Source organism: Myotis myotis, unplaced genomic scaffold, assembly GCF_014108235.1.
Source record: "Myotis myotis isolate mMyoMyo1 unplaced genomic scaffold, mMyoMyo1.p scaffold_m19_p_11, whole genome shotgun sequence".
Taxonomy (NCBI): Eukaryota; Metazoa; Chordata; class Mammalia; order Chiroptera; family Vespertilionidae; genus Myotis; species Myotis myotis.
Genome location: NW_023416315.1, coordinates 63,786,767 through 63,814,756, shown reverse-complemented (window position 1 = coordinate 63,814,756; position 27,990 = coordinate 63,786,767). Strand labels below are relative to the sequence as shown.

The 27,990-nt window shown below is 50.0% G+C and overlaps 2 protein-coding genes across 2 annotated transcripts in view; one reads left to right on the top strand and one right to left on the bottom strand.

Moving 5' to 3' along the window:
- The window catches only part of SND1 (staphylococcal nuclease and tudor domain containing 1), a 456,936-nt gene that overhangs the window by 372,867 nt on the left and 56,079 nt on the right, over positions 1 to 27,990 (top strand). The window lies entirely within an intron of this gene.
- Positions 571 to 25,935, bottom strand: LRRC4 (leucine rich repeat containing 4). The gene is made up of 3 exons (XM_036328784.1): positions 24,697 to 25,935; positions 22,652 to 24,522; positions 571 to 907 (listed from the first exon to the last, which is right to left on the bottom strand). Exons 2-3 carry the CDS (start codon positions 24,420 to 24,422, stop codon positions 687 to 689), a joined length of 1,992 nt encoding a protein of 663 aa, XP_036184677.1. The 5' UTR covers positions 24,423 to 24,522; positions 24,697 to 25,935; the 3' UTR covers positions 571 to 686.

Here is a 27,990-nt window from a genome sequence, read left to right as displayed (position 1 = left end):
CCAATCCCCAGAAACTCCTGTCTGTAGAGTTTTGGCTGAGGAGGCAGCACTTGGAGGGCTGCTAGGAAGCCGACCCTGCTCCATGGCCTCTGTACTCAGTAGAGGGGCCCACTTACCTGAGGGGCAGTGCATGGTGACCAGTGGAACTAGCAGTTCCCGGAGCTGGTGGTTGCCCTCAGGGAGCTTGCGGTCTTACATGTCATCCTGAGCACAGAGCCAGGCTTCTGCAGAAGAGCACTGCCATCGCAGGCATGTGTCCTGAGTGCCTGAGGTTGAGGTCACTGTTTTGGATGCCCTCTCACTGGGGAGATTTCGCTAGAAACCCCGCATTGCTATGTCAGGTAGCTCTGCAGTCTGCAGATGCCAGACCTGGAGAAGGCAGCCAGCTCTCGGCGAAGCCGGTTAATTACATGTGAAGCTGCCAGCAGGACGATTGTTCTTTTACCACGGATCATTAATAAACCATTCTGGCCTGCATATATGGGATGGGGGAGTCTCTGACAATTCCATCCCTTCCTCAGCTTGGTCGGACAGGTCTTCCTCCCTTTCTGTTTAAAGCTTTCAAAATAGCTGGGGGGTGGGGGGAGGACAATAATCTCTTTCCATTTTAATGCACGAGTTTTTCACCTAAGCAGGAAAGTGGCCCTCTGCTTTCAGATAGTCTTGGTAGCCAGGGTGCAAATGGCTCAAGGCTTCGCCTGGGTGGGATGTGCTGGTGGCTTGGCTCTTAATATTTGCAGCAAACTACAGACCAGGCCCAGTTTGGAGGTGAGGCAACTAGTGCAGCAGATGGCAGGTAGTCCTGCTCCCCTGGGGCCTGTGGTCGCACCGTCTTCTTCCTTCAGCCAAGGCAGCCTCATTCCTTCTATGCCTGAATACAGAAAACGTTTCCGGTTTGGAGAAACTTCTTTTTTTAGGAAAGATGGAAAAAAGCAAAGCAAATATAATATTGGAAACTCAATCTAGTTAGAAACATTTCTCCATCAAACAAACTAAAATAGAGCTTTTCCTTTGTTGTTTAGAAAAACTTAGAATAGAAATCTACATTTCTACATAGAGCATTGAGTGCAAAAATAAAAAATGGATTATAAATAGAAATAAGCATGACCCATTCAGATTCCAAGGACTTGAGCATACAACCTTCAGAATACGGAGTTGGAGCATTTTGCAGCTCTAAGGGCTCTAGACATTCCAGTGGTTCTCAACCTTCTGGCCCTTTAAATACAGTTCCTCATGTTGTGACCCAACCATAATATTATTTTCGTTGCTACTTCATAACTGTAATGTTGCTACTGTTATGAATCGTAATGTAAATATCTGATATGCAGGATGGTCTTAGGCAACCCCTGTGAAAGGGTCGTTCGACCGCCAAAGGGGTCGCAACCCACAGGTTGAGAACCGCTGCATTATACAGTCCAATCCAAACAGTTCACAGTAGCTGAGAAAACTGAAGCATGAAGAAGGTAATCACTTGGGCACCTTCGCATAGTAATTCATGGGAGAGCTAAAGTCTCCACATTCCCATGGTGTCAGCCTTACACATACCCTCTCCATCCCTCCCAGACGACAGTCACCACCACCTGTCCATCCACTTGCTGACATAAGTGGACTTCAGTGGCATGTAAAAGGGAGTGGTTGTGTGTGACAGAGGCAGACAGAAGAGGTAAGCATGTGCATTCTCTAAGTTGTATTATTTCAATGAGAAAAGGCCAGGAGGCTAAGTCAGAGGAGGAACTCTTTGGGGCCTCGGCATTCTTAAAGACTTTAAGTGGGCGCGGGCGTGGGCGCAGAAAGCGCTGTGCACAGGATGGGAAAGCGTGCCAGAGAGGGAGGGGGCCAGGTGTCTTGACAGACCTGGAATTTTCCATTGCTTTTCCCGACATGTGATCATAGAAAAACTGCTGTCTTTTTATGCCAAAAACTAAGCTTCAAAGGAGCCCAAAAGGAACAACCAAAGAGTGGGAGCTGTCTTAAGTTGAGGGGTTTTTGTTTCTGTTTCTTTGGAGTTGGGGGCAAGTTTTGTTGTTTTGCTTCATGTTTTGTTTTTTATTGACTGGGGGCGGGGGGGGGGGGGCGGGGAGCAGGTGAAATTTCCTAGCTGGAAGTGCCCTTGACTCCTTGGACAGGACTCTAGCTCAATTTGGCCAGGGCACAGGGTGGAACCCCACCCCCCCACCCCCCCGCATACTGTGCTCTTAGACGTGCTCCCTCCACACACAGGAGGATCCAAAAGCAATGGCATATTGTCGGGATCTGGGTCTCACCCCCACCCTGGAGCTGTGCTGGTTACCCATCTTGTTAGTAGTGACATCTGTCTTTTAAGGGGTTGTCAAGTGAGGGAGGAACAAATAACGTTTTCCAGCAATTCAATTTTATTAACTTTCTCTCTGCCCCCCCCCCCCTTTTCCAAAGCACAGCTAGAGCTAAACATACACACAAGGGCTATATTTAGTCCTGATGGTGTGGTAAAGTAGGGAAGGCACACACACAGAGGTTTATCTGCTACCTAGTAAACACAGGGAGGTGTCAGGCTGGAGAATTCAATAGTAATAATAAGCATTTATATGGTGCAATGACAGCTTTGATACAGGGCATAATTTTCTTGGGAATGCTATTAATTGTGCTTCTGCCTGTGAGCGGCCCCCTGGTGAGGGGCTTGGAGCACCACGCAGAGTTAAGCTATATTAAACATCATTTAAAACTGTGTAAAATAGAAATGGAATAAAATATGCAAAGGTCAGAGTGGCTGTGAACATGCAGACAGGGCCCTGGGGTAGAGAGGTTATTGAGCCTGCTGAGCCTAGTACACTGGGGGGAGGGGGGGGGGTGGCGGGGGGGGGGGTGTTATGCTCACAGTTGTCCTAAGCTTCTTTGAGATCCCAGGTTTAGTCAGTTGGCTGGAGAGTTAGTTTATGGTATTCTCTAGCTTTCCCAAATTCAGTTCTTCCCCAAAGGAATCTCAGAAACTACTCATTGTGGCCAGCAAGAGATGAGAGGAGACAGCCAGACAGAGTCTACCCGTGCTGTCCAATGGAACTTTCTGCAGCGATGGAAACGTTCTTTACCTGCACTGGCCACGTTAGTAGCTACTAGCCATCATGGATATTGAGCACTTGAAATGTGTGTAGTGCAGCCGAGGCACAGAATCTTTAATGAATGTAATTAATTTTAATTTAAATAGCCACATGTGGCTGGTAGCCACCATATTGGACAGCGCAGGATTCCAGACACTCCCTTCCCCACGCTAAGCTCTCAGGATGTGTTTGATTTGCTTTGCACTCTTCCTGAATCAGTAATCTGAACTTGCCCCCATACCTCTGAGTGTTGTTCCTCAGTGCTTTTTTGACCTAGTCCTCTCATGATGTTGACTTATGCTTCCAAATTCTTCCATAAGGGTCACACACAGTGCCAAAAAATGAAAAAGATCAATGCCTGCATCAAACCAGACAGCCATGGCCTTACCCTTGCTCCCTTTTTTCGTGACAGCCCTGAGTCAAGCTATAATACCAGGTGTTTCCTGGGCAGAAAAGAAGGGAATGGCTTTCGATCTGTGGCCAAGATCACAGATCTATCTGCAATATCATCACTGTACATCTGATTCAGTTGCTGATTTGACCCTTGAGTTCCCCAGAATCTGCAGGGATTGCAGAATTCCCAGCTCATCCAGAGAACACTCACCTGAATTTCTTTGGTTCCTTTAGCACCTGAATTGAAAAACCTTTCCCATAGTTATTTCAGCACTGTGGAATGTTTGGAATGAAACCATTCATTCATTGGTGTGGCATAGTGTAGTGGAACAAAGCACTACACTTGTTACTAAATTCCCATGTTTAAGTCCTAGCTCCTCCATTCAATAAATCCGTGGCCTGGACAAAATCATTAACCTCCCGGAGGCTTCATTTTCCCCAGTAAAAAGGAGTGTGTTGGACTAAGTGACCCAGGCACTGAGAGGACCTACAAAAGAGATCCAGCTGCCCTGCTTGCCGTGAAGCCCCATCCCTCCATCCAGTATCTCCCTTTATATGTCAAGCCTACATTTAAAGCACCCCTCCCGGAGGCACCATCGGCCTCACCTGTGTCCAACTGCCACTAACCCACACTTGAATTTGTCCAGCACCACGAACACACCCTGAGCCAGACTGAGTGGCCTTGCCTCCTCTGGTTATTATCATACTCATGTGAATCTCAGGGAGTTGGGAACTGTCCCTGGTTACTTTGGGTCATCCTCAGAGATGGCATTTGGGCCTAGCAGAAGGCAGGGGCCATAAAGCGAAAGAGGGGTTCGTAAGTTCCTTGATGTGTACCGCCACGCTGACTGGCTGGTTGTTCACCAGCCCCCTCCAGCCAGCAGTCACTCGTCACTGCTCCAGGGATTGCCCCCGCGCCCAGAGCCCCTGTGGAGCTGCAAAGCTCACAAAGGGCCCTGGAGCATCTCACTGGGGAGCTGGGGAGCGGACGTCCTCAGTACAGGTATTTTTAGCTGCCATTATACAGCCTCGTCTTTTTGCAGAATGTTTTGTTTACTTATTTTAGATGAAATAAATAAAATTGAAGACTGTGGTCCCACACCCAAAAAGTGTTGGCAACACACCCCACGCCCAGCACAGACTTAATTAATCCTAATACCAGGTGCTAAGGCTCAGATTTTGTCAGAATATTAAGCCAGAGAGCATGTACAAAATAGAGAAGATCCGGAAATAAGAGGAATAATGCAACTGGCCTGGTATGAGGTGCGGAGGGCCGTGGAGCAGCCCGGGCAACACCTGGGAACAGCTGTCCTGGGCCTCACAGACCTGGTGGATCTGTGATTGATTGAGTGGACCTTGCTGCTAAGGACTTGGCAGCCTTCATTATATAAGAGTCACTTCTGTGGCTTCCTTTTCTTCATCCTGTTCCCTGACCTGTCCCCTTTGCTGTGGTGGTTTTTGTTGTGTGCCACGTGATCAAGGGCTAGAGAACTTTCACAGAGCTTGCAGCAGACCCATAGCAGGATCCTGGATTGATCCGGCCACTGGTTCTCAACCCTGGCTGCACATTGGAATCATGGGGTATGGGAAGCGTAGGAAAGATACTAATACCTGGGCCTCTCTCCAGAGATTCTGGCTTCAGCAAGTACTTTCTTTTAAATTCCCTGATTTTATTAGGTGATACCAAGGAATAATTTTGTTGATTGTATTAGGAGTGATAAAGGCATTGTGGTTATGTAAGAAAATAGCTGTATTTTTTAGAGATGAATACTGAAGTATGGAAGGGTGAAATGAGATCACGTCTGGGATATGTTTTACAATACTTCAGCAAAGAAAAAATATAGGGGATAAATGACGTAACTAAAAAAATTTAAAAACTGCCCAGGTAATTCTAATGTGCAGCTAAGGTTGAAACCCAATGGGTTCAGAGACTGAGTTTGGACCTCTACATCCTAGAAGATCAGCTTTGATTTTGGACTTCGTATGGTCTAAGACTGACCTTTCAGGATAATAAGTTCCCATGAATAATCAGGACCCTAAACTCTTGGGAGGTGAAGAACAGAATAGGTACAAATTAGATCTGTGTCTAGAACAGGGGTGGGCAAACTTTTTGACTCGAGGGCCACAATGGGTTCTTAAACTGGACCGGAGGACCGGAACAAAAGCATGGATGGAGTGTTTGTGTGAACTAATATAAATTCAAAGTAAACATCATTACATAAAAGGGTACGGTCTTTTTTTTCAATAGTTTTATTCATTTCAAACGGGTCGAATTCGGCCCGCGGGCCGTAGTTTGCCCACGGCTGGTCTAGAATCTGTATTCAGAGTGGACAACTAGACAGCTTTGACTTTTACTGAATGACCTCAGTATCACCCATCCTTGAAAGCTGCTGTGCCTTATAGTTTACCTGCCTTGTCACCTGCCAACACTTCACACACCACTCTGAGGACCTCTCTTGCCACATCAGGGAAATAGAAGGCACATGCCACAGGAGAGCCCTCATTTCCTCAGTGCTCAACACTTTACCAAGTGGGATTTTGCTAAAGCTGGGGGGTGGGGGAGGAGCTGACCATGTAGTTCCCTCCCTTTGCAGGAGTCCACATGCTCTTATAGCTCTGAGTGCAAGTCTGTGAGGGCTCTTCTGTGTCCTCAGTGCCTTTTCCAACTCCCAAGCAGTGTTCTGCTCTGGCTGCTCGCTCATGACAAATAGCAGCTTGCTACAGCCAAACCAAATAGAGCTCTGGAAGCTTCCATGCCACTTTTACACACCACAGCCTTGTTAGGAGCCTGGTTTAGCATCTCTTCATTCAGGGGCAAGCTGTTGGCTCCTGGTTGTTCAGGAGACTTGTGATTTTTACCTAAACGTTCAGTGAATCTGTGTGTTGCTTAAAGAAGCTGAAGCAGAGGAAAGGCTACGGACTGCCCAAGGTTACCCAGCCAGCCCAGAGCTTTGCTACCATCAGTGTTTACTGAGAGCATGGTGTGCCCTCTTTCCCACTCCCTGGGGAAGCCTGAGACAGCCCTTTCCAGCAGATGCCAGCTTGAGAGAGGTCCCGAAGTCACTCCTGCACCTTTGTAGGAGGGCCCAGAGCATCTGTCTTTCCTGCCAGGGGCTGAGAGAGTATTGGCCCTACCACTGCCCAGTGCCTGCATCCAGAATCCAAACCAGAGAGCTTCTTCCATAGTCTAAAGAACAAGTGGCCTGAGAGGCACTAAATTTTAAACTTCAGGACATATGGCCTGCTCTGTATTGCTTCACAGGACTCTGGATGAAAGGAGACAGACGCTTTCCCAAACTCTGTGATGCTCCCCAGTACATACCTCCCATCACCACTCTTACACTATTGCTTCCCTCATTGTAGTGAGCTCCTCAAGGGCAAGGACCAAGCTTGTCATCTCCATTGTTTTCCCAGCACCTGGCACCGTGCCAGCCACTGGACTGGCTCTAAATAGACGTGACATGAGTAAGGACCAAAGAAAGGCTATGGCAGGCACTTTAACCACTAGGCTAAGGGTCAGAAGCCTAACATTTTAAACAGTAGTTCCTCATTCTTTGGGCCTTATGAACCTAAACTGTGTGGGATCTTGAGCCCTGCCTGAGGTCGCTTGTAGAGCAGCCTATGACTAGGGAAGGTTTCTGGCTGGTGACAGCTAGAGAGAAACATGCTCTTTGGTTCTCTTCCCACTTTTCTTTTAAATAAATAATAGATTCTCTGTGCCTTGGTTTCTCCCATTGGATATTCATGGGCCTGTAAGCAATCTGTCCTCACCTGGGTCTCTGAGGAGGGTGGCATGTTTGTAGGATGGTTCCTCTTTATTTCTCCAGGGCAGTCAGTCAGTTGCTACTTGGCCAACTCTCTTAGAAGTTACTCCTCTTGAACCTGAATGAAACCTCAGGACCCTAGCTCAGCTTAAGTAAAACCACGTGCAAGAAGTACTTCTGGAGTTAGTGACAGGACTGTCCTACTGGTCTGATCACCTGGTCTTCTCCCTGCTCTCACAGGCTCCAGAGCAGAGACTGTCTTCCTGGGTGCCCTGGAATCACCTGGATATATTTTTTTAAATATTGTAGTCCTGCCTGCCTCCTCCCCCTGCAGTATTCTACTAAATTTGATCTAGAGCAGCAGTTTTAAACCTTTTTTATTTCATGGCACACGTATACTAATTACTAAATTCTGTGGCACACCAAGAAATATTTTTTGCCGATCTAACAAAAAATGGTGTAATTTAGATTCATTTACACGAGACGGATATTGTTGTGCTGGCTGTTGTCATTTTTGTATTTGACAATCTAAAGGAAAAGAGGTCAGTGTCCCTGACCAAATAGTAGGTACTGCATGTTTTAAAAATCCTTGCGGCACACCGGTTGAAAATCGCTGATCTAGAGTCTGAACATTGGTATTTTTTAACAGCTTCCTCACTGCTGGTACTTGGGACTGAGGAATACTGTCTCAAAGAGCCTTCCCTAGAAGGAACTGTGATAGCACTTGAACATCCCATACCTCACCCCTCCCCCTCAGGGAAGGTAATAGAAGAGAGCACGTGTTTGTTTGCCTCTTCTGAGCATCCCTGTGGCACCTTCCTTAGCCAGTTCTTAGATACAACTCCCAGACTATGCGATTGATGGTGCAGTCTGCGCGCGCGCGCGCGCACACACACACACACACACACCACTGCTGCTTTTTTAAAAATCCTCACCTGAGGATATTTTTCCATTGATTTTTTTTTGTTTAGAGAGAATAGGAGGGGGAGAGACAGAGGGATAAACATCGATCTGAGACACATCGATTGGTTGCCTCCCACACGCACCCCAACCAGGGCCAGGGATTGCACGTACAACCAAGGTAAATGCCCATGACTGGAATCGAACCCTGCACCCTTCTATCCACTGGGCCAAACCACCCAGGACGAGTCCCCAGCTTCTTAACCTTGGGCAAGTGACGGGAGAGGAGATAGGTATTGGTGGACAGTGGTTGAATTTTGTTTTGGAAGACATTAGTGAGGGAGAACAGTCCAGAACTGTGTGTGCAGTTTAAGATGAAGATTTTCTTAAATGCCTTTATTGATATTTTAGAGAGAGAGGAAGAGAGAGGAGTAGAAAGGTAGAAACATCATTGATCAGCTACCTCCTGCACACCCCCTACTGGGGATTGAGCCCGCAACCCAGCATGTGCCCTGACCAGGAACTGAACTGGCCTCTTAGCCACACTGGCCTGGCAAGATGAAGATTTTTAAAAAATTCTACTTCAAGGAATCTCACCTGGGTACAGTCCATCAGCTCCCAAGCATCATACCCCCCACCCTTCGGTAGCAGCGTCTGCCTTATCAGTTAGAGGCAAGGCCAGATACCAGTTGAAATCCCAGACAGCTTCCGACCCTCCCTGCATATCTTGTCAGATATTTCAAGCTTTAAGTCCTTACTCGTGCTCTGCCTACTTGGCTGGCTGTTCTTGCACTTGAGCGGCTTGTTTGCCTGGACAGGTCCAAGCTGTCTGAGCCATCAGCAGCTGCACCTCCTCCCTCGCGCCTTCTGTCTGAGCCAACCTTGATTCACAGTAGTGCAGATGGCCGCAGCCGTATCCAGCGACATCTGCCACTCCCATTCCTCCCCTGCCCTGCTTTCCCAGAGATGAAGGGGCTGGGCCAAGCCTTGCCATAGGTGAAGCTAGGGCTAATACGAAGGCTACTCTTTGTTTATACTCTTGCATATTAGCCTAAATGACGTGATAAAAATTTTTTTTATCGGAACCACATAAGACAAGGATACAGCAGGTCTAAGTTCACATTGTGCAGAAAACACTTTCCAGCCTGCATCAGAGCTAATCTGTTTTTGCAAATAGCCTTAGTTCCACCCACGCTGCTTCCTAAGTGTTGCTTGGAATTAGGGTGAGTTGAGAAAGAATCAGAGGCAAGAGTAGGTGTCAGAAATCACCTTTCCCTCTTGCCTATCCTTTCCTCCCTTTAATGCAGACTTGGCAACTTCTCAAACTACTGCTCTTTAGGCTCTCAGTCCCATTCAAGGGACTGAAAGGTAGTGCCCTATAATACACCCTTTAATCAATTAGTTTCCCTTCTCCTTGTCCCTCACTAAGAGAAATGAAGTGCCGGATAACAAATGTGAGAGGGGTCGTGCGTGACCTTGTACACAAGAAAGATATGGCACAGCAGCCACAGGGCTTCACTCTGCCTTTGCCCTTGCCAGCTTGCTGCTGAGCTGCAGAGAAGGCACAGGAGTCAAGGTGTCCCAGCTAGCAGGCCCTTCCTGAGCGAGACCACAGCCATCCCCTCTGGCAGCAGCCTGCAGCAGGCAGGGATGCTCTGTAGCAGTCTCCTTCAACCACCTGTGCGGGGTAGGCTCATGGGGGCAGGTCGTCTGTAAATCTAAGGGACCCTACCTAGCAGCTCTTGGAATGCCATTGGTACAGCAAAACCCATATTCAGATGATGCACCCTGAGGCTTAGTTAGCTGTTACACACGTTATCTCAAGGCTTTCTTCTGCACTGGAGAAAGCAGTTTTAGGCTGCTTAAGCAGGGAGGAACATAGCCCCCAAAGCCAGCCCTTCTCATAGGCAGATCGCAGAACTGAGGTACATTATTTCTTTCTCTTTCTCTCTCTCTCTCTCTCTCTCTCTCTCTCTCTCTCTCTCTCTCTCTCTCTCTCTCTCCAATTTGAGCTGTTTTCTTCTGAATATTTTTAATCCTGGACAATGACAAAATATCTTTACTGGCACCCAAGGACCAGTAATATACTGAGGAAAGAAAACAGGGGCTCCCAGAAAAGGTGTCTGCTTCCATCCCTACAATTTGAAGCCAGTTATTTGGTGAGCACGAGGCCAATGGATGAATGGATTAGGGACCTTCCACTCCAAACATCATGGTACCTACAGCCTAGGGTAGGGTCTACTCTTTCCTATCTGATTTGCTAAGTGAGGAAGGGAGGTCCTTTACCATAGTGAAGTACCCAGGAACCTTTTTGTTTCTCTCAAGCCACATGACAGATATCACCAAACTGGTCAATTTCGTGTTCTTCCTGACTGGTCCTTCCCTCCTGGGTTTGTCTAGTATTATATGTTGCTTTCTTTTCTTGCTCCAGTTTTAACCACAGGAAAGTCACGATTGACTCCATTCTCTCCTCCTCCTGTCTGACCACATTTTAGTGACCTGCCTGCTCTTGTTTTTGATCCACAGATTCCAGTCACTTAGAACTGCTGGACTGAGAGTGACCACAGGCACAGTCCAGTTCTGAGTTGGGTCCCAGGGACCGGAAATGACAGTACTTGTCTTAACTCTTAAAGTAAACGTCAGATTTATAGCCAAAAGCCTTAGCAATACCTTATAGCAGATACACTACCCCACCCCCAGTTAAGAAAGAGAATGGCCCTGGAGGTGGGGCACTCAGAGCAATGTCAACAGGACACTGAGCGTCAGGGAGGCTGCTGCCTTCTCCATCTGCCATGCCCCTCATCACAGAGCAGTTCAGAGGGTTGGCCTGGGGTGGGGAGGTGTAGCCCCTGTGTTCTGCCTTCTATCCTCACTGCGGCACTGCCTGTAAACCTGCTTTAAAGACCTATAGAGGGCTGCCACGCTACCAGAGCTGCCTGTGCTGTTCCATCATCTGGGTGTCTGCTGGTGCCAGGCTGCATAAGTACTTCTCAGCGCCCAGCACAGGGCTACCTCTTCTACATTCACTGAAGCTTTAGACATGAGAGAGGTCTCTGGAGACCAGTGGGGAAAAGATTCCCCACCTGACTCTTCCTGGGTCTCAGTTCCAAATGGAAAAGCTCACCACATGGCCCCTCAGTGCCTCCTACGCCACACGCCTGATTCCACCTCAGCCTGTTCCTTATAGTTAGAGCCGCAGTTCTGCTCGGTGGGTGGGACAGGGGGTTCCGAAATCTTTACCCTGGTCGTATTTTTGAAACTGGAGCAGTGAGGCCTGAACTGCCAGATTGGAAAGGAATGACCTTGTGGGGAGCCCAGGAACAGCACAGCCAGCATTCGTTGTGGTTGTTGATTTCCACATGCTAAGTGGTTCTAGTTGTCATTGAACATCCCTGCCTCTGTGTGATGGTTAGGCTCCAAGCCCAGTGGCCTTTGTGCAGGGTCGGGGGAAAGAAAGCTTTGCTGCTTTACTCCAGCACCTACAGCATGGAGTCGCCAGTGGGGAACTACTGAAGCAGCACTCTAGAGAATCACCAGGGAGACCCCTCCATCTCCCGCCAAGCTAAACAAAGCCTGCCCTTGCACTGTTCTGAATCACACCTCACCAGCTTCACTCCTCCTTCCTGGCTCAGCACAGGGCACCGCCTTCCGGGAAAGTCCTGAGTGTCAGCAAGAGAGGCATTTGAGGAGAAACAAACTCATGTAGGAAGTGGGAGTGCCACTCAGTCATCTTTTAGGTAGAAAGGAAAAGGTCATCAGAGCCACATGGGGCCTGGGTTGGATTCTTGTTGATTCGGTCTTGCTGCGACAAAGGGGCCAGCTCACCGGGTCCAGCACTGGACACTGCCAACCCCATCTAGCTGACAGCCAAACACAAAGACACGCATGCTCTGTGTACACAGACGGGTCTGCATGTCAGCATGAGCCCATTTTTAGCCCTTGCCCAGAAAGGGCGGCCTGCAACACAGTAATTTAATTAGATTTGCCTCCCTCCGTGGCCCACATATTTGAAGATGTTTGGGGGGAAATGAATCTGGCTAAGGAACATTACCCTGCCGCTCTGCACTGCCCCAGAGCTGAGCCACAGTACCGTAAAGGGTCTCGCCATCCTGAATATGGCCCAGGGCATCTGTCTGCACTGCAGGCTCTCTGGCCAGGATGACTGCTGGCACATCTGGCACGGCAGCCTCTGGAAGCAGCCCGTCTCCATCACAGGGACTCCCCACCCCTTATTTTGCAGCAGCCTCAGCAAAGCCTCGGCAAAAACTAGAGCCACAGTATTAGCTCTCCCCACTGATTTCAGTGTGTGGAAGAGAGGCAGAATGAGAGGACCGCACCCCTCAACTGATACCGCAGCCTCAGTAACAGTTATCACCCCAATTTCAGTGTCACTTCTGCCCTGAAAATGATAGTTATTTAGGGACTTGGAATTGATTTCCCCTACTCTTGCTTCCAGAGAACTTATTACCATGTTTTATATCACAAATGCTCATCAGTTGTTGTCCATTATGCCTGTGCTCAATCCATACCCTTACTCCGCACCCCACAGGCCTCCGCTTGCCTCCCAGCCAGCCAGCGCTCGCCTTGCATTGAGTTCAGCCGCTCCTCAGGAGGCACCTCCACTCTTACTTTCTCGTCTTCTCCCTCTTGTCCAGAATGTCCACCCTGTCTTCTTATCACTTACCTCTCACCTGCCTCAGCCTTTTATGTCCGAGGCCAGCAGTACCATGCTTGCTGGAGAAGAGCGTTCTCTTTGGTTAGCTCTCCCCACCAAAAGCACATCCTCCTGGCTGCCTAATCTCTCCTGCGTAATGATAGCAGCACCTCCGAGATAAAGGGAATTTCTCTGGCACAGCTTGTATCAGCACCAGCAGAACACAGGCTGTTGCTTAGGAGTGGGAATCATTAGAGTCAGACCATTATTGGAGGGGACTGGTCTCTAGGGGCGCTAGCAGAAATTACCGCTCCTTAATAGATGGAAACTCATTTACTTGAACCCCCCGCCCTCCTCTTTATTTCTCTGCATTCCCCACCTCCCTTCTCTTCCTGGCTTTGAAGTTGAAAAGAGATGTAACTCCACCAATCCAAGATGGCAAATTTCTGCTAAATTGACTTGGTTAAAAGAGAACCCTGGTTGAATGAAGCTGTTCTTTTAAAATGTTTCTGTTGGGACTTCTCTTGAAACCATTGTGAAGATGACAGGACAGATTCTAATTAAATGTGCGTGATAAAATTATAGCCAGGGCCACTTTGTTTCCCAAGACAGTCTGTTGAAATGTTCACTAGCTTCTTAGACCCGTTTCAGAACAGGCCTCTGAAGCTCGGGCCCTCAGAGCTTCCTAGTACCCGGGAAGGCAAGGGAGTTCCGGAAGCAGGACTCCTGACTTCTCTGCTTCTCCAACGGTCCTCTTGACCTTGAATGGACCTCTGACATGATTTAGCTTCTGCAAGCCTTCCCCACGCAGGGATACATGTTCTTTTTTAAAAAATATATATATTTTTATTGATGTCAGAGAGGAAGGGAGAGGGAGAGAAACATAAATGATGTGAGAAAATCATTGATTGGCTGCCTTCTGCACACCCCCTACTGGCGGGGGCGAGGGTCAAGCCCACAATTGGGGCATGTGCCCTTGACTAGAATCGAACCTGGGATCCTCCCGTCCGCAGGCCGAGGCTCTATCCACTGAGCCAAACCAACTAGGCCTATTATTTTTTTTAATCCTCACTCAAGGATATTTTTCTATTGATTTTTAGAAAGTGGAGGAAAGAGGGAAAGACAGAAATATCAATGTCATAGAAACACATCAACTGGTTGCCTCCTGCATGAGCCCTGACCAGGGCCAGGGCCAGGGAGAAGCCTGCAACCAAGGTCCATGCCCTTGACCGGAATCGAACCTGGGACCCTTCAGTCTGCAGGCCTACGCTCTATCCACTGAGCCAAACCAGCTAGGGCCATGTTCTTTGTATTTTTTTAATGTTTTTTTTTTTAATTGATTTTAGAGAGAGGGGAAGGGAGAGGGATGGAGAGATAGAAACATTGATGAGATTGGCTGTCTCCTGCACACCCCCTACTAGGGATTGAGCCCTCAACCCTGGCATGTGTCCTGACCGGGAATCGAGCCCAGGACCTCTTGGCTCATAGGACAACACTCAATCCACTGAGCCACATGGGCCGTTTAATTCATGATCTTTACCTTACAGCTCTTCGCTCTTGTAGGGAAGGGAAGGGCAGTGTAAGCAACAAATGCTCCTTTTAATTTATAAGCTGTTTTGGGATGCCATAAGAGCTCCCATGCTCTAGAACACTTGTGATAGGAGAGAAGGAAAACGTTGCCTTTTTCCTCAGTTCTAGCTGTCTGAATAAAGTCATGAGTGGGCACCAACTGTCTCAGAGCAATAAACACAGAAAAATGCTGGCATAGAAGGACTTCCCCTTCTCTTCCTCTCTCTAGAAGCAAACTGGAAGGGATTGCACCAAATTGCAAACTCCAGGGGGCACTAATCACTTTGTAGTTTCTGTAAATGGCACCCCCTGGAGTTGTAAATCATGGTGGGACCTGCTGGTAATAGTGCTGGATTGATAACTCTGAGACCAGGGACTGTTCTCTGCGTCACCAGCGATGTAACACTGGGAACGTCACATCTTCCCTTGGCTTCATTTTCCTCATAAATAAAATGAGGTTCACCTAGATTTTCTGAACTAACTTGGAAGCTCCCTTCACTGTCTCCATATCTCTGAAGTTAGATGTCATAAAACATCATTCTTTCCTCTGTGTCCACTGCTGTCCCAAGGTCGGCCAGCCTTGGTAACATACCCATGATGTGAAGGTGCCCTCAGCTGACTTGATACCACTGGGAGAGCAGCTGCGGACTGAAAACAGGAATGTGGAAGAGGGATTAAAGAAAGGGAAAGCTACCCTGTAGGCACAGTGGCTGAAACAAGAACATGGAATAGGCCAATGACTTATTCTTCTTGTGTTCATATTTCTGTGTCTTCAGGACCTTTTCTCTCACACACATAGATACAGCATACCCAGTAATTGCAATTCCTTCCCTTCTAAGAGAAACAATGAAATGCAAACATGCTTTCAGATATCTCAGTCTGGCCATATCCCCCCAAGTCTCCTCTCCCCATTTCTAATTTAAAAGTTGTCTTCCCTTTCCCTGGTCCCTAAGCAGTCTCTTTCTTGGCACTCCCTCCTTTCTTATTCCAGACTTTCCCAATTCATCCCCTTAAAGAGATGAATTGGAAGAATATGCTGTCATGTCTGGAGGAAGCCATTGTCAATTCACACAGGCAGACACTAATAGGATAAAGTATTATCCGACTTCCTTTAAGTCCAGAAATTAAGTCTTCTTGCAATGGTAATAGATTATAACCTGTAACCACGGCAGCGGTGGGTTGCAGGAACAGGCTGTTAGTGTCTGAGGCCTCAGCCTCATTTTTGGGACTGTGCTGGGCCTATTGTGAGGGATGTGCTGAGCATTCCTACAAACACGGCTGCACTATCCAGGGAACTGCCTCTGCAGAGAGCTGCCAATAACTCATTCAGTTCCCCTACAGGGTGCAATCCGAGTGGGAGAAGCTGTCTCAGTGGTTTTAATGAACCTGGATGAGTGGGTAGGTAAAGGGGAGAAGCCAGGGCCTTGAAGACTAGGAAGAAGTAGCCCGAGGCCAGGAAACCAAACTTTGCACAGGAAACAGTTAGTGTGTGAGAGCCCTTCTCAGTCATCCTTGCTGACTCATTGAGCAGGCAGAGTGACTTATCTAGTGAATAAATCAACACCAGCACAGACTCGGGGAAATCAGGGTTGAGACCTTAAAGGAACTGTTAGAGACTATAGATTAAGGACTTGCCTTGGAAGAGGAAACAGCATGAGAACTGTTGGCGTAAAGAGCCATCAGTCTTCTAGAATTGAGTACTCTTGCTGGATAGCCTAGGTCCTCCCATGGCAGACGATTGCACGTAAGTGGGGGCCGGGGAGCTGATATGGGGATTAACTGGAGTATGCTTTCTATTAGTGGGGGTATAGGAAGGTGGGTGAGTAAGAAAGAAACAAGTGGATCAAGGACTCTTCCTTTGCTATTTAGCAATTAATCTAAACTTTAATGATTGCTCCAGAATTGTTCCTAGGTGCAGATGGCATGGACTTGAAAGGCCAAGTACTACTTTGGTCCACATAGTCTCCAACCTGGCATTAGAGTAGCCTCTCATCTCAACGCTTCCCTGCTGTAGGTTCAAAATCTTCTTGATGGGGTAAGCTAGAGAAGACAATGCCATCCTTTCAAATGCTGACACTGACCAGAGAGCTTCCCCTGCAGGCCTAGGTCTAATCTCTGACTCACTGCCAGATCCATGTACACTGAACTCCCAGTCATCATTATTTTTTATGGAAAAACATGATTTATATAACGCCCTCCCTCTGGAATAATACTTTCTTTGTAGATGAAACAGGGAGTTGCACCCTCTCCTCACCCTTCTTGGCTATGCCTTAATAGAAATGAGGGAGCGTTCACAGGAGCCCTGAATAAACCCATCAGGGTTAGATTATGGCCCTGAGGGCCGGTTGCTTCCCCCAAACAGTGGACAGCCTCCAGTTTCAGGAACAGGACTGTTGTGGGTAGGTGATATGGCCCAAATACTGATAGCAAAGCTGGCGTGGACCAGAAGATAACACCTGTGATCATCCTAAAAGCTAATTCTGCCTTCATTAGGAAATAAAGATGCATTCTTTCTTAGGCTTCTCTTGGAAAGTTGATCCTCCCTGCTTTTCTTCTCTGTTCCATGCCATGAATTTCACACTAACAGTCCTCCCCCATCCAGGGTCCAGCCAGCCTCTTTCTTGATAGGGTAGAAGAATCTCCCTGGCATTCCTCTTTAACTGCATTGCAGACCCTTAGCCTGTGTATCTGCCATATAGCTCCATTCTGCTCTCATTTGCTCAAATGATGGTGATTTTTTCCTGCCTCTCTTTTCTCCAAGCTTTCCAATACTGCTTTAAAGCCCCAACAGCCCTTTTCTCTTCTGCCTCCTGGTGCCTCTGCCCTCCCCACCCCTACCCTTGGTAAGGCAACCTGGCAGAGAAACACGGGTAGGTGGAGAATACTCCAGAAAGCTTACCCTCTTAGTAAGGGACCAAGGCTTCCTTGGTACGTGTGTACTATCCCAGCCCTTCAGCTTGTGCACCAACAGCATCTTTCCTTTCTTCCTGCTCACCACAAGGAAAGATAATCTATTCCTAGACACAATGCCACAGGCCACTATAGAGCTGGATTAGGGAACAGAGCACAGGGCGGTGTCTTCTAGGAAGAAAAGTACAACCTAGCTTTCCCACAGTGCTCGGGCTCATAGATGGTGCGATCCTGCTGTCCCTGACCACTGGATAATCACCTCTCCTCTCTGGAATAGCTCAGTAGGCCTTTTCTCTCCCTTTAGGTGTGGATGGGATTCAGGAATAAACGTGATGATGAGGGCTAGGCAGTTGGCCTATCCCCTTAAATATATCATGAAATAACTACCAACTATATAGCATTACTAGGTGATGTCAGGCACTGTAATAAGTGTGATTTTATATCTATAATTTCAATTCTCACAGTAGCTTATGAAGTAGTAAGATAAATTCTAACATTATGTCCATTTTACAGATGAAGAAACAGTATTTGTCCAAAGTCACACATCTAGTAAGTGATAGAGCAAGGATTCAACCCAGGAAGACTGGCTCCAGGTCTATACTTAGAAGTGCTCTGCTGTATTGCTTTGCAGATATGTACATTCCACTGATCTGTTCTTGGAGCCTTTATCCCTATTCCAAGAAGCAGTGTACTTCATTTTAATTTAAAGAAAAGACAAAACAACCTTAATCTACTGCCCAAACCATTCTCCCCTCTGAGGGGAAGGGTACTTTCTGAATGGATGGAGACCAAGAGAGGTGCTTTGAGACAAAGGCTGCCTTACAGTTTAGCTGAGGCAGGATTTAGAAATGGCATGAACAGTGCCTGTATTAGCTGATGGCATAGAGCGCTGAGTGCTAGCAGAGGAGATAAAATCAGACATATGTTTGGCTATATATATTCTCTCTCTTTCCCCTGTCTCGCTCCTCTTCCCCCCCCCCCCTTTCTCTTTCCTCTTCTCTAATTTTAAGTCCCTGCTGCATTGCTGCAACAAAATGCGGAAGCATTAATTATGCACTCTGGCCCCCTGAGGTAGTGGCCCACTCAGCCTTCTCCCAGTCTATTCCATCTCCACTGAAGGAAGCCAGAACTCTACTACTAATGGCCATGGACTCTGGAACTCTTTGTTGTTCCACCTAGCACCCAGGAAGTTGCTAGCCTCAGTACATGTTAAACAGCCATGATAAAGCTAATATCTCTAGGCCTTAGAAACTAGCCTATGTACTCTGCCTTCACTGAAAATAGGAAGCAGCATTACACTGCAGAAAAGGCCTGGAGCAGATGATGGGAGTAGCAACCCAGCCTGGCATTTAAAGAGCTAGGGCTGGGGTAGGTACAATGGAGGAGAGGAGTTAAGGAGCCTGCCGAGAGACTGATTGCTGGGCCAAATAGAAGCCACTCCACTATGGAGAACTTAACCTGATGGGTGCTTTAAAACCCGTCAGTCCTCTACTCTGCGAAGTTCCAGGGCAGGGAGAAGGCCAAGCCACCTCTTCCACTGTGAACCCACTACCGTATCTACTTCACTCTCCCTGGCAGCGGCTGCCGTCTGTGGGCTCCTGTAATTTCTGTTTGCCCTGAACCTGAGAATCAGGAAGCTGTTTCATGCAGTTCTGAGAATCTAGCTCCTTAGTGAGCACAGAGTTGTCTTGGGCCAGCTGTCAGGCCCCTGTGGTCAGAATTCTGGTCAGGCCTTGAGGACAGTAGAGCCAGTTCTGAAAGAGATCGAGCAGCTCTAAGAGGAAGGAGAACACAGAGGTATCTGTAAGAAGGTCCCATTTTCACTGCATATTGGACAGGAAAGAAATGTGTTCTTGCTAGCCAGTAAGGGCCCAAGGGAGAGCACGTTTGGCTTGGGAGTCAGAAGAGCTGGGTTTCAGTCCCACTCTTCCACTAACTAGCACTGTGACCTTGGATGTATCCTTCCGTTTCTCTGGGGCTTGGTTTCCTTGACTGTCACATGTGACGGGATTAGACAAAATGATTTCTCATGGCCTTTAAAAAAGTCTATAATGAATATTCTCTAACAGCATATCATCGGCAGTAGAGTCTTTTCTTCTAACATGTTGCTAAAACTTTGCCCCTGAAGAGCTACCAACCCATGTTCCATTCTCAGGTAACAAACACTACAGTTGGACCAAGCTCTCGGATGAGTCGCTAACACAGCTGCGCTTTCAGTGCTTGTGGGACTCCTCTGAAGAGTTGTCCCAAGTACCTGCTGCAAAGGAGGGTTGCTGCTCTAACAGCTGAAGTGGTGCTTAGGTCGAAGAGTAGGCCCAGCGGGGAAAGGAACTGCCTACCGCCTTCCAGGAACCATAAGCTTAGTCCCCTCCCTCCCCTCCCCCCCAACTCCTTTGAAGGTTTTTCTGAAAAGCACTTCTTCCTCAGATTCCAAGTCCTACATTTGCTCCACCCCCATGACAAATGCATTTGTTCTTAGCGCTCTTCCCCGGGAATGTTTCAGGCCCATTTTCTTACCTCTCCAAGCAGACCTTTGTTGGGCCACAGACCCTTTGTTATTCCAGAGATACTGTAATTCCCTGACCGCCCAAATAGCTGTCAAAAAGGAGGGGTGTTAGGAAATTCCTGAAGCAGCAGCTTCCACAAGTGCCTCTGGAACTGTTCTGAACAGCCTGGTTGTGCTTTGCGGCACAAGGGGGCCATTTCTTGCTTTTTCACCTGGGCCTGGCCAGGTCCCGCCTTTTACTCTGCCGCAGTTTCCTCTCCTTATTGGAGGTGGGGAGCCTAGAAGTGTGAGTGGCAGTTTCTGTGTGCCCAGGCATATATGCTTCCACAGAACCTGATTCCCAGAAATGGTGTCTATACACCCAAGAGGATTAAGAATTGGCCCTTTCTTAGGCATTTCTAAGCCAACTGCTGCAAAGTGCTGCCTGCCTCTCTCCCTGCTCTGTGCCAGAGATATCACACCCACTCAGTCCCGACTCCCTGCATCAGAATAAACACTAGCGCTGAGGAGACGCAGGGTCCCCGCTCAGGCAGCCTCCCTGGACGTCACTCCTCAGTACGCACCAGGAGACAGACACCCACCACCACAATACGTGTTTGACTATTTAACGTCCAGAACCAAAGCAACACTGCCTGTGGGAAATTCAAGCCAAACGACATTATTGCAGACCTCTGAAATCCAGGTCCCCGGGGTCCCCGGGGTAGGACTGGTGCTGCCTGAGCAGCTTCTGCTGAGGTGGCGTTTACCTTTTGGCCGGGTCCCAACAGCTGGAGCTGACCCATTTCCCCTGCCTTCCCAGGGCATGAAGAATCTGGTTCTACCCCCAACAAAGCCAGGGACTAACACGCTCAGCTCATGGAAGGTGCACTAGAACTGGGGCTTTTATTTAAGCTAAGGAAAGGCTGTGGACAGCTTTAGCATTTTCCCATACTTTAAAAAATGTAACATTGTTTTCTCCTCCCACCTTACCTCTCCCCTCCTCCCCTTCCCTTTTTTTTTCTTTAAATAGAAATGACTTGTCAATGCTCATAAGAATTTATAGGTTCAGGGTCTTACTCAAGTTAACCCTTTGGGAACATTGAATTAAAAATTGAACAATATTTATTAAAATACAAAAATACACTTTTCTCACATTACAATCAGTGTTCTGTTGTTGGCATTCCCCCCCACCCACCCCACCCCCTTTCAAATCCGAACCCTTTATTTCCTTTTTAAAGCTAAAATAATAAATGAAAGAAATTACAGCATTAAATGGACCAGAATAACAGAGATCTCTGCCTTCCCCACACATGCCCAGCCTTTATCTCCCACCTCCTCCTGAGGTTGGCCTGGGAGAGGGAAGCCTTCCCCCCCTTGTGCTGCATCCAACAGGACTCCATGCAGAACTTACTTTTATGTACATGTGTATCACTTGTTTTTCCTGTGGATTTCACATCTTTTTGTGAAAGGCTTCATTTTACTTTAAATGAGCCTGTGTCCTTGTTCTCTCTCCTTTTTCTTCTCTACTTGTGTTCTGCCCCCACCCTATCACGACAACTAGTTGACATCAGCTGTAATAACCCCTAATGAATCAGCATTTAGAATAGTCACCAAATCACAAGCATGAGAAAAGCTTCCACTCCCCCAAGCTCCCCACTCCCAGCCTCCTCCCTCTCCACCTTAAAACAAAACCATTTTCAAAAATCATAAAATGCCATCATTGTCTACAATCATTTGTCAGATACTGGGAACAACAGGTGGACATGGCACAATGCTAATTTATGGCCTCCTGTGAATACGTTCTCTCCGCTTCTGCTCTCCCTTCCCACCCCCTCTGTTGCCGCACCCACTTCACGGGCCTCCTCTTTCTCATGGGAAACCCTGAATAGACACTTGCCTTGAACAGATTGGGTTAAGCCCAACTGCAGGAATCTGGTGCAGTGTGGAAGCACTGGGCTGAGAGCTGCGCCAGCTCCCTTCCTTCTCTGCTCCTTTCTGAAGCCTCTATCGGGCAGGGCACACGTGTGTCCCAGTGCACAAACCAAGGAGACTTCCCCACATGGACAGACATAAAGACTCAGCCCCTTTAAGGATTTGAATTTGTGTGGTTTTCCTGTTTAAAATACATTTACAGATCTATCTTCCCCTTGGCCTTTGAAGAAAAAAAAGTATTGCCTCTCAATATTTTAGCACAGTACAAATTCTTGGTGCCTTTTTGTATTTTTTAAATAAGATAAATCTGCAAAGACAGCTCTCAGTTTAAGAAAGGTGTCTATAAGAAATGGATATTCCTGTATCATTTGAAGCATCTTCTAAAAAATGACAGACTCAGTCTACCTCCCCACCCTTCAGCAGCCCACACCCTACCTCTTTAGGGATGTTGGTTGATGTCTTACTTTGTTTTAGCTTAGCACTTTCAACCTTATATCAGAAAGCCCTTCTGGCAGCATAGCAAGTTGACTCGTGGCTTCTACCCCCCCACGACATTCCCAAGAACCCCACTCCCTGTTTAAATAGAACTTACAAGTTAGAAAATAGTTTTGTTTTGATTTTTTTGTTTTTAAATTTTAATATAATCTGTTTCTTTTACCAGCCCATAGATTTAATATATAAGCATATACAAGAAAAAGTCTCTCCCCACTCTGTACAAAAGTTGCTGTCTTTTTGTGTGTGTGCATTCTATTGCATTTTATAAGTTTTGGGGGAGAGGGGAGTCATATTTGAGTTTCCTGTACCTTGTCCTTGGTATGGGTCTGAATTATATAAGGTTCAGAGATAGTGGTGACTGTGGGGTGCAGAGAGTTCCCCAAGCTGTTTTCTGTCCAGTGGGCCCCATGTGCTGGTTTGTAGGTGTTGTAGTTAATATGGTCATGAATTGTGGGCAGCACGACTGCCCCCTCACCTGATACACCGGATGGAGCTGCTGTTGCCGCTGAGGATGCTGCTGCTGGGATGTCTTCATCCACTTGGATAATCTCAACTGTTCGGGCAGCTGTGACTGTACTCCTCTGCTGGTGACGCTTACGGAGTTTATAGAAGACAATCAACATGGCGGCAGCTAGCAGAGTCACTGCCACGAAGCAGCCAATGATGATCTTGGTGGTCTTCATGACTTCATCCAGGCTGGTCTGCATCTTGTCGTTGGTGTCTGTCGCGGGCACTGCCACCTGCTTGGGCACACGGGTGGTCTGAATGAGCACCGTGGTCGAGGTGGTATATGCCGGCTGGTAACCAGTGGACGTGGTGGGAACAAGCTTGTATTTCCGTGTTGTATCCTCAGGTGATATCTCAGTGGTCTCCACGGTGACCGTGGTGAAGAAGCTATAGTTGGAGGTGTTGAGCTCGGCCGTGCTCACATTGAGGTAGGCCGAGGCATTGGAGTTGCCTGCCACATTGGTCACCATGCATGTGTATACCCCCGTGTCTGAGAGTAGCACGTGGGAAAAGTTCAAGGTGCCATCGTTGAGGACAGAGATCCGGGGGTGGCGGGAGGCATGGCTAAGCACTGTTCCATTGGGCAGCAACCACTTCACAGAGGACATAGGGGGAGTCCGACACTTCAGTTCCGCCATCCGACCCTCGGAGATATTGAGGTCCCGAGGTGCATCCATGATAAAGGGGGCAGAACACTGAAAGGAGGCCTGGTCCACCTCCACCAGGTAGCGGCCTCGCATGTGCAAGGGAGCATGACAGCGGCCACAGCAGGTAGAATTGGTGGGTATATACTCCCGAAGCCACCATGCTAGCCACAGAATGTCACAATCACAGTTCCAAGGATTGTGGTGCAGGTGCAACTCTACCAGATACCTCAGTGGAGTGAAGAGGTCATGGGGCAGAGAAGAGAGGTTGTTGTGGGCCAAGTTGAGTTCCACAAGTGAGGCCAGCCCATCAAAAGCATTCCGCTCAATCAAGCTGACCTGTGAGTTCATGACCCAGAGCTTCTTGAGGGAGCTTAGGCCATGGAAGGAGCCAGGCCTGATCGCAGGGAAGTGGTTCCCTGACATCTCCAGCTCCTCCAGCCCGACCAGGGGGGTGAGATTGGGCATATCTTTAATGTTACACATGCCCAAGTTCAGGTACTTGAGGTTGAATAGCCCCTCAAAAGCCCCCTCAGAGATGTACTCCAGCTTCTTGAGCTCTCCCAAGTCCAGGCGCATGAGGGAGGGCACACGGTTGAAGGCGTAAGAGGGGATGCTTTCTATGGGGTTGTTTCGCAGCCAGAGCTCCCGCAACTTGGACAGGTACTCGAAGGCCCCGCTGGGGATGACCGTGAGCCAGTTGTCGAACAGCTCCAGGGTGTTGAGGCTGGCTAGGCCATTGAAGGCCCCCACCTCAATCTGTCGGATGGAGTTCCTGCCCAGCTGCAGGACCTCCAGGTGGTGGAGATGTCGGAAGGTGTCGGCCTGGATCATCTGGATATTGTTTTCCATGAGGTTGAGGTACCGGGTGTTGGAGGGAATTCCCTGCGGGACCTCGGAGAGACCCCTGCGGGTGCACACCACCTTGCTGAACTGGTTACTGCACGAGCAGACAGAAGGGCAGTTCTGGGGCCCAGCGGAGGCGGCAGCAGCGATGGCTGCACACAGAATCCACACTTGCGCTGTGAGGTAGGCGACCGGGAGCAGGACGGCATTCCAGGTGTGGTGCACAGTTACCTGCCACAAGAGCTTCATGGTGTGGCACGTTCATAATTCACCATCGCCTGGGATTTTGGCTCGGAAAGGAGAACCAGCCCTACCCCGGCTTAAGTGAGCTAGGAGCGCCTCTTTCCATCTGGAGAAGGAGGTGGGGAGGGGCGATTAGAGACGGAGCGGATCGGCCAGAAATATCATGCCAAACTCAAGAGCGGCCCCTCGGCTGCCAGCCCCCCTCAAAGCCAGCCCTCGCCAAACGGAGACTTGGTCGCCCGCTGCAGCCATCCCCACCCAGTTATTCGCTGTCACCTACCTCGGAAGGAAGGCAGGGAGGAACTGGCGTGGTGTCCTTAATCGGTCTCCCCGAGAGCCGGCCGCCTCGTTCCCATTCTTACTTCTTAGTTGTCATTAACAAAGGGGGGAAGAAGAGGGGGCGGGAAGGGTGGCGGGGCGAGGGGAGGGGGAGACAAAATGGCTTCTAGTAATCCCGGAGCCGGCTACGCCGGAGCAGCGGAGTTGAGGCGCCGGGGAGAGCGGAGGCCCGGCGGGCTATGCAGGTGCATGCTCCCCCCTCAGCCGGAGGAGCGGCGCCACCGCGCTTCCCGGCTTTGTCCTTGGACCCTGGCCCCGGCTCGCACCCGCCACGGGGGAAGCCGCTTCATCGCCGGAGTGAGCCTCCGGCGCCCCCCGCCCGCTCCCGGGCAGCCCCGGCGGGAGGAGGGGGCGCCCAGCCTCAGGCCGCTCCGCCGCTGCGCTGCCCGCTCTCCCGGGGCGGCCGCTCCGGCGGCGACTGGTGCAGTCGTTAGCTCGCGGGGCGGCGAGAGTTAAGAGGCGGCGTCGCGGCTCCGGTGCCCTCCCCAGACACACACCCCCTTCTCGCCTCGCCTCTCACGGGTTAAAGCGACACCGCCGGGGCTGCCTCCCGTCCGCCGGCCGCTGCGCGGGGAGCGGTCATCCGTCCAGCCCCGCGGGGACCGAGTCCGGGCGCTGGAGAGGCGCGGGCGCCGGGGCACCGCAGGCCCCTTCGGGGAGTCCGGGGGCGAGCGCGGGTCCGGCACCGGCCGCAGCGCCGGGCAGCGCGTCACCGCCCGCCGCAGCCGGGCCCCGGGCGCGCCTCCGGCCCTGGCTTCGTGCGGAGCGAACGAGTTCGGGGCTGCGACTCCCGGCGCCTTCAGCGGCTGCGCTGCCCGCGAACTGCGGCGGCGGCGTGAGCAGCGGGGGTCGCGGCTGCGGGAAACGCTCCGAAGCCCGGGGACATGCTCTCCGCTCGCTAGTGGCGGCGGCGGCGGGGCCCCTGCGCTCGGCGCGCCCCGTGTCCTGGCGCCGGGCTCGCGGTGTTGCAGGCGGCCGCCGCGCAGACCGCTCTCTCATCCTTTTGTCCTTCAGTCGGAACGTGAATGTACTGCTGACGCATCCTGTTCTGGGGAAGAGGAGCGTGATGCAGCGCTCCCGAGTCGGAGCAGCCGCCCCGCCGCCGCCGCCCTCGAGGGGTTAACCCGGCGCCTTCCAGCGCCGCCGCGCAGCCCGCTCAGCCTCCGTCCCACTTCCTCCTCCTCCCCTCTCCTTCCCTCCTTCTTCCCCTGCTTCCTCCCGGCCCTCCCCCGCCGCCACCCCCTCCCCGGACCGTTTCCTCCGCCCCCTCTGGACGAGGGGAGCGGCGGGCGAGCGGTGTGAGCGTCTAGTGAGCGGCGCGCGAGTCGCGGGCGTTCGCAGCTATTTTGGTCTGGTCGGTCGCGGGGAGCCCGAGCCGCCGCGTGGCTGTTGATAGGCTGGAGCGGGGCTGCTGCGGGAGAGACCGCCCGCCCCCGCCCCGCACACCGGCACCGGACACCCCCCGCAGCGGGTGAGGTGCGCTCGGGGGCCGAGGACCCGGAGCGCGGCGGCCCGCGGTGGGGCTGCTGCTTGGCCGGCCTCCCGCCCCGACCGCGTCATCCGCACCCCCGCCGGCTGCTGACGCCCCTGGCCGCGCGGCTCGGGCCGCGTACGCAGAGTTGGGAGCTGCACCATGGGGACGCGGGGGCGGCTGCACCCAGGCGTCTCTGTCCTGCCCCTCCCTTGCAGGTTTCCTCACCCCTCCTCGGCTTTAACTGGGGCTTTAAACGATAGTTAGAAAAGGGCTGCGGGGAGGCAAACAGCGGAGGGAGAGACCAAGAGCGGGGAGCTGGGGAATGACAACCTGGGACAGCACCGAGGCTGGCAGAAAGGATCGAGGTGAAAACTCCCAGAACCCAAGGCACGATCAGTTCATTCATGGAGCCGCAGCTTCTCACTCTTCACAGCCCTGTGAGCCCCTTATCCTCCCTGCCCTAGAGGATTGGGGAGGAGGGGGACGTCTTAAACCTGCCCCATGAGCTTCCCCAGCACCTCTTCCTTATTGGGACTTCCTGAAGAGAACTCTGCAGCAAGTTGCAGAGTGAGAGGAGACCCTGGGGCACTAGACAGACCATTGTAGCTGTTTTCCGACCCCCAAAAGGTAACCCCTTAATTTTTGCCTAGTTAGGGTGAGGCTAAGCCATTGGAAGCCAGTCTGGTAGAATTTGGCCTGGGTTTCACATTGCTTTTTCTCAAGGGCTGGCTCTAGACTCCCGCCCCCAACACCGCCTCACCTCGGCAAGCTTGCTTGTCGAATCACCTGCACGTGGGCTATTGGCTTAAGAATAGGGAAGTCCTGCATTTCTCAGCTCTACATGTTGTCTCAGTATGGTTTGCTGCCAGTAACCTGAGCCTCGTCCTTATATATGCTAGGGATCCTTGAAGTCCTGGCAAGTTGGATTCCCCATTATTTACCAAGACGTTTTTATTATGCATTTGCAGTCGATGTTACTAGGGTCACATAGTAAACGGTGGAGCCAGGATTTGCTCTCTGGCAGAGCTCAGGTGTCTAGGAAGGGATTCCCCAGAGTTGTCTCCCTGCTGTTGAGAACTCAGGTTTCATCCATCCACTTTAACAGGCATTGACTGGAATGTTTCATGCTCTCCACAGTGCTAGGGAGGGGTGTGTTTTTGCTTACTCTTCACTTACCCAGTGAAGTAACTGCCATAGTTGTCTCCATTTACAGATGAAAGTACTGGGCTCAGGCAGGAAATACTATGCTTCAGGTCATACACCCGAAAAGCAACAGAGTCAAGCATTTCAATTCAGCCTTCAAATCCTGAGCCCAGTGTTTTCATCACTATAACAAAAATGCCCAATGTGTCTACTCTGCATAGAGTAAATAGTGGAGGTAAAATTGTAGGAAAGACTTAAAAAGTTCAGTGAGGAGAAATAGAATGAAGAGTGGGAGAGGAAGGAATGAGAGAATAGATCTTTTATTTAATTTGTTTCTTTCACAATAACTGATCAAGAAAAAGAATGGAAGTAAGTCTAACCCTGATAGTCATAGTTAGATTCATCTGGGCTCTTTAAAAGCAGCAGGACACTATCATCCTATAGACCCAGGAAAGGTAAACCTAGCCCGACAGGTCTGTGGAGGAGAATCAGAAACTTGCTGCTTACGGGTTCCTCTCCTTGTCACAGCTGGCATCAAGCTGGTAGAGTGCCAGAGGGTACCCTGGCCAGGATCCAGGTAGCACACTGGAGTATGGCTACCTCACCCTCCTCAGGCAA